Here is a 12,190-nt window from a genome sequence, read left to right as displayed (position 1 = left end):
CTTTGCTCTGATATCTTTCCTGATCAGAACTCTTCTTACCGTTGTTATCAATGACTTTGGTTTGCTTCTTGTCGTAGTCCTTCTGGACCCCGTGGATCTCCACAATCACCCTCGGGTCGACAATGGAGTTTTTGCTTTTGTTAACCTTGGGCAGCTGCTGTCCTGAGATGACCTGTAAGGGGGAAAACAGGAAGCAAGAAAACCAAGGCCACGACAGTTCTGCGCTCCTCACCAAACAATATATCCTAACATACGGCAGTGTAGAAGGGGCCTAGTTGTGCCTGTTGCAGCGTGTAAGAAGTCAGTTAATGTGTGGGTGTGTCAACTGCAAAATAAGATGCATGAAGCTGATTGGTCGGGCTATACCCAGGGAGCTGGCTGACCCTGGGACTTTTGGTTACTGTTACATTTTTGTTCAGGCTTGAGTTATGCACATGCTTAGAGAAAGTCATGCCCAGGGAGCTGGCTGAGCCTGGGACTTTTGGATACTGTCACATTTTTAAGGCTTGAGCTATGTAGATGCTTGCAAAGAAGCAGACTGAGAGACAGTTTGGAGTCTACTCTTGCTTCATGAGCTGCTGAAGAAGATTATCCAAATGGACAAAGAAAGACCATTTAAAGCAACTGATCACATGTTGTTCTGAACTACGAAGAGTAAGCTACTTGTTCTTTATTGTTCATCTGCGTGGCATATTTTCTTTCTTTGGCAAGGCAGTGTGAGGGCTGATCAAATGTGAACTACGCATTATTTTCATATCGTCACAGTACCCCACCTTGAGCTGCAAGAAGAGGTAGGTAATAAATAAATTGTTGTTGTATTATTATTATAATTATTGTTATTATTTAGCATTTGGCAGGCTGCAACTTTCTTTTACAGTCTGGTCAAGTGTGTTTGTGTATTAGATTATATCTTGGAAACTACAATTCCCAGAATCCTGTAGACCAGGGGTTCTCAACCTTTGGTCCTCCAGGTGTTTTGGATTTCAACACCCAGAAATCCCAGCTGTTAGGGATTGTGGGAACTGAAGTTCAAAACATCTGGAGGATGAACAGTAGACTGGATAGCAGGCATGGGCAAAGTTGGGCCCTCCCGGTGTTTTGGACTTCAACTCCCACAATTCCTAACAGCCTACCGGCTGTTAGGAATTGTGGGAGTTGAAGTCCAAAACACCGGGAGGGCCCAACTTTGCCCAAGCTTGCTGTATAACCACTGGTCATAGTAGTTGTGAGATTTTGAGAATTACAGTCCCCTAAAAGTGAATTTTCCAAACTCTATAGTAAACTGAGCAACAAGGTTGTGCAAAAATACAACTTTCTTTTCCCATCACCCTCTTTGAAGGAGGCATTCTTGTTGGCAACTTTCTATTACCTTGACTTTGAGTTTCTTCGGGGTCCACCACGGCCCTTTCGTGATGGCTTTGGGGTTGAATTCAGAGTGCGGGTCCCGAAGAAATTCTGGCTTCAGGACGTACCCGCAGAACCCGTTGTCCTGGAATCGTCCCTGGTGGACATCCATTTCTAGTCCCTTGTACTGAAAATTCAGTGCAACTAATAGGGGAGAGGAAACACAATGGAATGGCAATGAAACAAGCTGAATACTTAGCAGATTTTGGTGAATATTGTGTCCAATTCTGGGCACCACAATTGAAGAGAGATATTGACAAGCTGGAATGTGTCCAGAGGAGGGCAACTAAAATGATCAAGGGTCTGGAGAACAAGCCCCATGAGGAGCGGCTTAAGGAGCTGGGCATGTTTAACCTGAAGAAGAGAAGGCTGAGAGGAGATATGATAGCCATGTATAAATATGTGAGAGGAAGCCACAGGGAGGAGGGAGCAAGCTTGTTTTCTGCTTCCATGGACACTAGGATGAGGAACAATGGCTTCAAACTACAAGAAAGGAGATTCCATCTGAACATGAGGAAGAACTTCCTGACTGTGAGAGCCGTTCAGCAGTGGAACTCTCTGCCCTGGAGTGTGGTGGAGGCTCCTTCTTTGGAAGCTTTTAAACAGAGGCTGGATGGCCATCTGTCAGGGGTGATTCGAATGCAATATTCCTGCTCCTTGGCAGGGGGTTGGACTGGATGGCCCATGAAGTCTCTCCCAACTCTTTGATTCTATGATTCTAAGCCCCATAAGAAATGATTTGTTGACCAAATCCCTATTCTGGACAGAATAGAATCATAGTTGGAGGAGACCATAAAGGTTATCTAATCCAACATGCTCCTATGTAAGAAAATGCAATTAAAACTGGGTTGTTGTAGGTTTTTCGGACTATATGGCCATGTTCTAGAAGCATTCGCTCCTGATACCGGCCATGAAAGCCTTCGACAATACAATTAAAACTCTCCCAACAGATGGCCATCCAAACTTTGCTTTAAAACCTCCAGAGAAGGAGACTCCACAAGACTTCAAGGCAATATATTCCACTGCAGAATGGTTCTTAATGTCAGGAAGTTCTTCCTAATGTTGAAGTGGACCCTCTTCTCCTGTAGTTTGGATTTTAATAAGAATTACCCAAAAAAGAGGGTTATTTTTTTCCTAATAATTCCAACTACTCCCATTCTGGGAGCCCTCAGTGGCACAGTGGGTTAAACCATTGAGCTGCTGAACTTGCTGACCAAAAGGGAGCAGATTCGAATCTGGGGAGCAGGATGAGCTCCCGCTGTTAGCCACAGCTTCTACCAACCTAGCATGCAAGTGTGAGTAGATCAATAGGTACCACTCTGGTGGGAAGATAACGGTACTCCATGCAGTCATGCCAGCCACATGACCTTGGAGGTGTCTATGGACAATGCTGGCTCTTTAGCTTAGAAATGGGGATGAGCACCAACCCCCAGAGTTGGACATTACCTTCACCTATCCACATTCTGACCTCACAGATCAATAAGTTCATGAATAAACCTCATGGGGATGGACATCAATGAACCCCAACATACTGTATTTCCCCAAAATATGCATATTTATTTATTTATTGCTTCTTAGGGCTTACTTTCCAAGGTTGTCTGTATTTTTCAAATACAGTCATATCCTCTTCTTCGGAACATCGTCATAATACTATTACAGCAATAATATTATTTATTTATATTTAATCAAATTGTAATGTTATTATTTTATCATTCATAACATCAGCCCCCAGTGGCGCAGTGGGTTAAAGCACTGAGCTGCTGAACTTGCTGACCAAAAGGTCGCAGGTTCAAAACCAGGGAGCAGAGTGAGCTTCCGCTGTTAATCCCAGCTTCTGCCAACCTAGCAGTTCGAAAACATGCAAATGTGAGTAGATCAATAGGTACTACTCCAGTGGGAAGGTAACGGTGCTCCATGCAGTCATGCTGGCCACATGACCTTGGAGGTGTCTATGGACACCGTCAGCTCTTCGGCTTAGAAATGGAGATGAAACCCAGAGTTGTATATAATGTCAGGGGAAAATCTTTACCTTTACCCTAACATGTGTCGTGTGTTGCAACTGACACTAAACGCATCAGTCTGGCTGATGATCCTAACCGGGTCTTATTTTTGGGATAGGGCTTATATGACAAGCATCCTGAAGATGAATTATGCTACGGCTTGTTTTCTGGCTAGGGCTTATTTTCAACGAAGCAGGATAGTTATGATCAGCTTAAAGTCCTTTGATTTCAATAGTTCACTTTCAGGACAATGATATCTTGATACAACCCAATGGGTTTGCAATGCAATCCACCCCATTTACCGATCTGGGAGCCCACGTTCCACATGTCGACCGGATTATAGTTTGAAGAATCCGTCCTCCGTCCTGCTGGGTAGATCCTGCTTAGCTGCCTGACGTTGTGATGGATGAAACTGGTTCCTGGAATGAAAACAAAGAATGAAATGTTACCTTTCTTCCTCTTGCACAACATGGGAACTTCGTTAAATTCTATGGTGTACTACTGAGTCAGTAGAAAGTTTCTAGACTTGGTTAGTTGGAAGAGGAACTCATCAGGTTTGGAAAGGAAATGCCGGTTTGATATTTTGAAACATAAGCCCCATCTACATTGCCAATTTGAATTGCATTATATGGGCACTGTAGAATCATATAATGCGGATTGAACATTCTGCTAGGTAAGCAGAAGCTACAGCCGTGGGTGGGAGTAAGCTCCCACCGTCGGCCTGGCTTCTGCTTACGTAGCAGTTTGAAAATAGCAATGTGAGTAGATAAATAGGTAGGGAGATAAAAGGCACCTGAATACATGTCAGCAAAATTAGATCAGGAAGGCATCCACTGACAACAGGCTTCTCGGCATGGACAATGGAACAACAGCACCTCCCTATGGCCAAGTTGAGCACAGCCTCCAGATGCCGGAGATGAAAAAGAGGGAAGCCTTGCCTCTGTCTATGTACTGTCTGTCTGTTGCCAATTGCATAATGGAATTGAATGTTTGCTATAAGGAACCTCAGGAAGAAAAGCTGAGGAGTAGAAAAGATTTTAAATAATTTTAATTTATCAGACAGGGAAAAATATAAAAATAATCCCAAAGCTGCTTCACCAATTTATAAGGAATATCACAGGAGGGAGACTGATTAAACAGGGAAAGATATAACTGTGTATAGCTATATTTGAATGACGTCTGAACTGTGAGGTTTTGAAACTGTTTCTTCAATTGGGATACACTGCCACCTTATTGCTTAGTACTCAGGCTGAGTTATATGTAGGGAGAGGATACTTAGTAACACCCTTCTGCGTTACTATACTGTTTATTTTCCTCAGAAGGTTTAAATACCAATGACGTTCACACACAGGCTGTTGTAATGTGTTAACTATAATAAAACGTTTATTTAACAGGCTTAAACTCTTCTGGTACAAATGCGTAATGGTTTCTGTAAATTAATGGCACAAAAGCTTTCCGTTATGTTTGACGTACAATTCTTAGATGGATACTGGGTTCAAATCTAAAGTTAACAAACAGGAGATTATCTCAGGAAATTAATCTCTGATGATAATTCTAAACCAAATTCGCACTTTCTGGAATCTAGCCAAACAACCTTGGCCTAGTCTTCCTCAGGAATAAGAGAAACAGACCACAAGCAACGTCCTGTTCCTAAGATGGCCTCTCCCTGTTTCCCTATCCTAAGATGGCCGCCAGGGCTTCGCTAGGCCCACATTCTAACTGTTCAGGCCGACAGGCTTTGCTAGGCCCATGTTCTGACTGCTAAAGGTAAGGGTTCTTCACATTTGCAATATATGTATTCTGTAATCTGCTCCCCTTGGGGAGATAGAGCGGAATATAAATAAAGTATGTTGTTATTGTTGTTATTATTTGATACACAACAAGATTAGTACACAGCAAACAAGATCACCTTGCTGCCTTTTTGTATTAGATCACACGTCAGACCTTTCCCAAGTGTCTACCACTGTGTGATGTATCGGCAAATAATGCATGCAGATCCAAGTAGGGTGACCTTTTGCAGCTCACAGATGGTAATTTTGTCAATGCTGATTGTTTTTAAGTGCAGGCCAAGGTCTTTAAGCACTGCACCCAGTGTGGCGATCACCACTGGGACCACTTTTACTGGCTTTACTGGGACCACCTTTACTGTCATCTCTAAAGTGCAGTTGAATCTTGAATAATTCTGGGTGCTTGTGGGTGTTTCTATTTTTAAAAATGCTTTTCCCTGAACATTTAATTTAATTAATTCACATTCTAATCTCTCAAAAAGCAGTCTGTTCCAAGATTGGAAAGACAAATAGTTATCCTTCAATGGTTCTTAATGCTCCAATTATGTATAAGCATTACCTTAACAAAACCCACAAAGAGTCTTGAGACACCGAATATCATGCAATCCCAGAAAGCCCATGCCAAACCAATTGTGTATATCTTATAAATGCCAATTTTAGTTGTTTTTGTTTGGGATATAGTTAGCTTGTATTAATTTGTATCCTTAGCTATAGCCTGTGAATCTTCTTTTCTCTTTCCATTTTCTCTTTCTCTCCCTCTTTCGTTTTATTTTCCCTTCCTTTTTTGCTTATTTCATATGTGCAGTTTAAAAGTTGAATAAGAATTGCTTTTGACAAAGGGTAAATAAACAAAAGGAAATAGTTCTGTTATGATATATAGGATTAATTCTAATAGCTTGTACCATAAAGAGAGGATCTATTGTATCTATCCATCGCTGATTGGTAAGTCAACATTGGTCTAATTCCCATTGCTTCTCTGGGATTTATGTAATCCTTACTTTTACGTTGCAGCTTGCAGTTGGATTTATATCAGGTATTGAAAAACCCAAGTTCCTTGGGCTCTTTTCTCAAGCCCTCCTCTCTCTCACCATCATATCCTTCCTTGCTTCTTTCTTTCCTTCCTTCCTTCCTTCCTTCCTTCCTTCCTTCCTTCCTTTCTTCCTTCCTTCTTCCCTCCCTCCCTCCCTCCCTCCCTTCCTTACCTCCCTTTTTCTCTCTCCTTCTTCCTTCTCTTCCACCCTTTCATCCTTCCTCTCTTTCCTCTTTCATCCCTCCTTCCCCCTCCCCCCTTTCTCCCTCCTTCCTTCCTTCCTTCCTTCCTTCCTTCCTTCCTTCCTTCCCTTTTATCTTTCATTCCTTCTCTTTTCTCCCTCCCTTCCCTCCATTCCCTTCCACCCAGGCCCATAGACAGGATTTCGATGGGGGGGGGGTGAGTTTGTTTGGGGGGGGGGGCTGAGTCTGAGTGAAAGAGGGTCTACCCTAGCAAACCTTTTGTATCGTTACCCCAATACCCCCATGCATATGGGATATATTGAACATGGTGATCAGATCATGATATGGACATAACAGTTTAAATAATGCACCAGTAAGGTCTTTTCGCGAACCACCATGAGAATTTGGGGGGGGGGGGAGGCTGAAGCCCCCAAGCACCCCCCCCCCCACCGGCTACATGCCTGCTTTCATCCTTTCATCCTTCCTTCCATCCATCCATCCATCCATCCTTCTCTTCCTCCCTTCCTTTCCTCCTTCCTTTTTCCTTCCTCCTTCACTTCCTTTCATACTTCCCTTTTACCCTTTCATCCTTCCTTACAGCCTTCTCTTTCTCTCTTCCTTCTCTTTTTCCTTCCTCTTACCCTTCCACTCTTTTGTCTTTCCTTCCTTCTCTTTCCTCCCCCCCCCCTTCCTTTCCTCCATTCCCTTCCACCCTTCCTTCCTTCCTCCTTTCCTCCTGGGGGATGTTTCCCTGGGAGAAGAGAAAGTAGAGAGGGAACATGAGAACCACGTTTCAAGATTTAAAAGGGTGTCCCATTGACGTGGAAGAGGAGGAACACCAACTTTCTGCTACTCTAGAGACCAGGGCACAAGGGAACAATGGTTTCAAATGCAGGGGAAAAGTTTCAACTGAAAAGATTAGGAAAAAATTTCCTGGAGAGTAGCATAGGCTACCCGTGAGTGTGGAGGCTTTTCCGCAGAGGCTGTCTATCAGGAGTGCTTTGATTGTGCCTTCTTGCATGGCAGTGGGTTGGACTGGATGGCCCTAGAATTCTATCTCAGGAATAGGCAACATGGGGTCTCATGGATACACTTTTTCCTCTCCCGTCCACCATCTCATCCTGACCAAGGCCAACCCCTTTGGGATCCAAACATTTCCAATCTTTCCTTCACTTTCTGCCTCTGAAAGAGAAGAGGAAGGGGAGGAAAGGGCGGGGAGGGGGCTTGGGGAGAATCCACTCCCTCCCGGCCCACCCACCTTGCTCCGGCCCACCATGCAACCCCCCAAGTTAAAAAGTTTGCCCATGCCTGATTTAGACCATTATTAACATATGACATTAACAGCTGTGTCGTACTGGATGAGGACTAACAAAGTGAGATTGAATCCAGACAAGACAGAGGTCCTACTGGTCAGCCTGTGTTGAATGGGGTTACACTTCCTCTGAAGACTCAAGTTCACAGCTTGGGGGTGATCCTGGATGCATCACTGAGCCTGGAAACCCAGGTCTTGACAGTGGCCAGGGGAGCCTTTGCACAATGAAAACCTGTGCACCAGCTGCACCCATACCTTGCGTTGTTTCTACGCATATCAGATGAGCTTTGCATATCCCTTTAAACTACATACCGGATTCCTGAGCCAGCTTAAGAGCCTTGCTCTCGGTGAAGGACGACATCTCGTTGTAGGCTTGAGGACTTGTGTTATTGAAGCCTTTAAAGTGGACGCTTTTGCAGTAGACGACCGTGTCGGAGAGCTCCTTTGCAAGCTTCAGTTTCTCACTCTAACGAAGAAATAAAAATAAAATAAGGGAGTCAAGGCTTTAGGTTACCACTTATTGCATTATTTACCTCTCAAGGGTCCAAAAAGGATATTTTTTCCTCAGTAAGGATGCTTGTATTATTAACTTTATTTATACCCTGCAAAATCTCCCAAAGGACTCGATGTGGCTAACAAGGCCAAGGCCACCAACAACAACAGCATACAAATACAACAATAAAACTCATAAGCAAAAATAAAACACCAAGCAAAACAATAAAACACTAAAAACAATGACACCATGACACATTTAAAACCTAAAGGCCGGTCCAAATGTAATGGACAAATTTAAAAAGTGCTGGACTTGATAGGTGATATGTAGAGGTTTTTTGGAGGTAGGTGCAATGTGCAGGCAATCCTAAAACTAACAAAGTGCATTTGGGACATGATGCCAGGAGTTTCCTATTCTGGAAAGGCACACTGGAACACCCAGATGTTCAGGCTCTTCCTAAAGATTGCCAATGTTGGGGCTTGTCTGATGTCCTTGGGGAGAGAGTTCCAGAGTGGGGGGCCACCACAGAAAAGGCCCTGTCCCTCGTCCCCACCAAACGCGCCTGCAACGCAGGTGAGATCGTGAGCAGGGCCTCTCCAGATGATCAAAGGGAACGTGTGGGTTCATATATGGAAATGCGGTCATGCAGGTAGGTGGGTCCCAAACCGTAGAATTAATGCAGTTTGGCACCACTTTAACTCTCTTTGGCCCCATCTACACTTCCATATACTCTAGGTTGAACTGCATTATAATGGTCAGTGCAGACTCATTAAACTGGATTATATTGCCCTATAACACTATTTAATGCAATTCTTGTTCCTAGGTTATAAATGTCAGCAACCTGATTTCTTGTGAGTGTTAGCACAAGAGATTAACTCTATAGGCTGGGTTAGTTAGCAGGAAGAACTCTAGGGAAGAGTTTGGTAATAACCCAGGGGACTACCTAGGATAGGTTAGTCAGAACTCATTACTATTTCTCTGAAGTAGAGTGAGAGTTTTTGTTGCCAACAGTGGGATCTGTTTGGTTAACTCTGTCTGTAACTAAGGGAAGAAACTTAGTCAAGCAACCATCAAGCTGAAGTACTTTTATAATAAGTCATGCTTTTTGTACCTCTCAGAAGTAGTTAGTTGTCTGTTCTTATAAATAAATCTTGTTCTATTTAACTTTCAAAAAGATCTCTACTGTGCATCATTCAATCATCAAGCCTTTGTGATCGTTCCAGCATTTTTAACATCCTGATACTACAGAAAAGCCTCAACAAACAGTTATTTGGGAGCCAGGAGAAAAGCAGTGTTGGCAGGAGTGGGAAAGTTTACCTCAGATACTCATTTTAAAAATCCTAAAAATACTTAGGTTGATGGCAGCTTTAATCCAATTAGGGAGATTAAAGACAAGGAGTATTCACTTCGCTATATCACATATACATCATTGTCTCGCTATCATATTGGAGGCACTGGGGTGGGATTTTTGTGGAAAGGAAAATCTTTGGGGAAGATTCATCCTGCCCAGACATATTATCAATAAGCTTCCAGTCTCGCGTCACCATTTATGATATATACTTCGTTAAAGTGGTGGCAAGTGGCGTGATTTAATATATAATTCGTTATAGTATCTCATAGAGTCTCAAGCATTTCAGCATACTTTGTGGCAGTCACAAAAATGAGATTTCTGGAGTAGACGACTACTTTCAAAGTAAGGACTGCACAATTAAATAGGAAATAACACTTCCAAACCAGGAACAGAAAATTTTGCAATTTTGTTACATAGTAATCCAGATTTATTTATTTGTTTGTTTGTTTGTTTATATCATTTCTATCCTGCCCATTTCAGCCTGAAGGTGACTCAGGGCAGCATACAGACTGGCAGCAATTAGATGCCACACACACACACATGCACGCACACACACACACATATATTAGTTAAAAGAAATTAAATCACATCATAAATACATATAAAATCCATAAAAATGTATTAAAATCTATTTTAAAAAGTGTATTCCAGACCAATTCCTCATACATTTACACCGTCTTGGCCATTCCGTGTTCGTATTACAATCTTGTGTCTATCTGGTCATGCTGAAGCTCCAAACACTTGTTCAAAGAGCCAAGTTTTCACCCTTTTTCGCAAGGTCTGGAGGGAGGAGCCCGATCTAATATCCCTCAGAAGGGAGTTCCACAGCTGAGGGGCCACCACTGAGAAGGCCCTGTCTCTCGTCCCAGCCAGATGCGAGGTAGGCGGATCAAGAGCAGGGCTTCCCCAGATGATCTTAAATTCCTAGAAGGATCATATCAATGGAGTTAATCTGCATTCTGAAACTGGATTATAGAGCAATGCAGATGGGACTACAGAGTCATGCTGGAATACCTAGGCTGTATCTACACTGCTATATAATCTAGTTTCAGAATGAAGATTAACTGCATTGAACCAGGCAGTGCACACTGATATAATTCAATTCACAATGGTTTATCCACATTCTGAAACTGGATTATGAGGCAGTGTAGATCTAGCCTTAGGCCCCTTCTACACTGCCATATAACCCATAATCCACATTATCTTCTTTGAACTGGATTATATGACTCTACACTGCCATATAATCCAGTTCAAAGCAGATAATCTGGATTTTATATGGCAGTCTAGGGCCCTTCCATACAGTTATATAACCCAGAATATCAAGGCAGAGAATCCCACCATATAAACTTTGAACTGGATTATCTGAGTCCACACTGCCATATATTCTAGTTCAAAGCAGATAATGTGGGATTTCATTCAGCTGTGTGCAAGGGGCCTTTATTTCAAAGCTCTGGAGCTATTGGGAATGTCTTTCTGAAATGCCACAACCAAGTGAACTCTTTGTAGGGCTCACCATCCTCTTCTGTTCGAATTCTTTCTTCACAATCTCATCGTCCATTTCAGCTGCTTCATCCTCATCCGAAACTTCCTCTGTTTCCGGGCTGAGCTTCTTCCCTTTCACCAGGATCTTCCCTTTGAGTTGCTAGAGGAAAACAAAAAACAAGAATACAATATTCACATATTCCAAAGTATTCCATGAAATAATTCTGCGCCAAAATACACATATTTTGGCATGAAAAAATGTGGGTAATTTCTTTGAGCAGCATTACCTCGTTTCCAAAGACACATGTCAATTAAGAAAATGTGTCTCTGGAAACAATGTTTACCATCCTCTTCAGTAATTAGTAGCATGCTAATGAAGAGAACCATACATTATTTTGATTATCTGCTTCATAAGTCTTCCTTGCACCAAGCTAATTACAATGTTGTAACCAGCTTGGTGTAATAATAATAATAATAATAGTTCTGCGACAAAGAACTGGTGGGATCACAATCCTGAAAAAGTTACAGAAAATGAACACGTCAAGCTACACTGGGACTTCCAAATTCAGACAGATAGAGTTTTGGAACACAATACTCCTGACTTCACGATTGTGTTAAAAGACAAAGTATGGATCGTTGATGTTGCAATCCCAGGTGACAACAGGATTGAAGAGAAACAACTGGAAAAGTTGACACGATATGAGGATTTAAAGATCGAACTGCAAAGACTCTGGCACAAGCCAGTAAAGGTGGTCCCAGTGGTGATTGGCACACTGAGTGCAGTGCCTAAACATCTTGGCCTGCACTTAAACACAATTGGCGCTGGCAGCTGCAGAAGGCCACCTTACTGGGATCTGCATGCAGCATTCGCCAGTACATCTCACAGTCCTAGACACTTGGGAAGTGTCTGACGTGTGATCCAATACAACAGCCAGCAGAGTGTCTCTGTGGATTCACCTTGTTGTGTTTCTAATAATAATAATAATAATAATAATAATAATAATAATAATAATAATAAAGATCTTGGAGTCCTCGTGGACAACAAGTTAAACATGAGCCAGGAATGTGATGTGGCGGCAAAAAAAGCCAATGGGATTTTGGCCTGCATCAATAGGAGCCTAGTGTCTAGATCTAGGGAAGTAATGCTAC

General features: G+C 42.5%; 1 protein-coding gene across 2 annotated transcripts in view; it reads right to left on the bottom strand.

Annotated features, from left to right (window-relative positions):
* PLCD1 (phospholipase C delta 1) overlaps window positions 1–12,190 on the bottom strand; it is an 89,613-nt gene that overhangs the window by 12,343 nt on the left and 65,080 nt on the right. For both annotated transcript variants that reach the window (XM_060782640.2, XM_060782639.2), the window contains exons 9-13: window positions 11,073–11,201; window positions 8,028–8,181; window positions 3,707–3,823; window positions 1,370–1,548; window positions 40–172 (exon numbers count right to left, since the gene is read on the bottom strand). In XM_060782640.2, the coding sequence (XP_060638623.2) occupies window positions 40–172; window positions 1,370–1,548; window positions 3,707–3,823; window positions 8,028–8,181; window positions 11,073–11,201 (712 nt within the window). The remainder of the gene's footprint in view (window positions 1–39; window positions 173–1,369; window positions 1,549–3,706; window positions 3,824–8,027; window positions 8,182–11,072; window positions 11,202–12,190) is intronic.

Source organism: Anolis sagrei, chromosome 6, assembly GCF_037176765.1.
Source record: "Anolis sagrei isolate rAnoSag1 chromosome 6, rAnoSag1.mat, whole genome shotgun sequence".
Classification (NCBI taxonomy): domain Eukaryota; kingdom Metazoa; phylum Chordata; class Lepidosauria; order Squamata; family Dactyloidae; genus Anolis; species Anolis sagrei.
The sequence above is the reverse complement of the archived record's forward strand: the minus strand, read 5'-3'. Positions and strand labels throughout refer to the sequence as shown.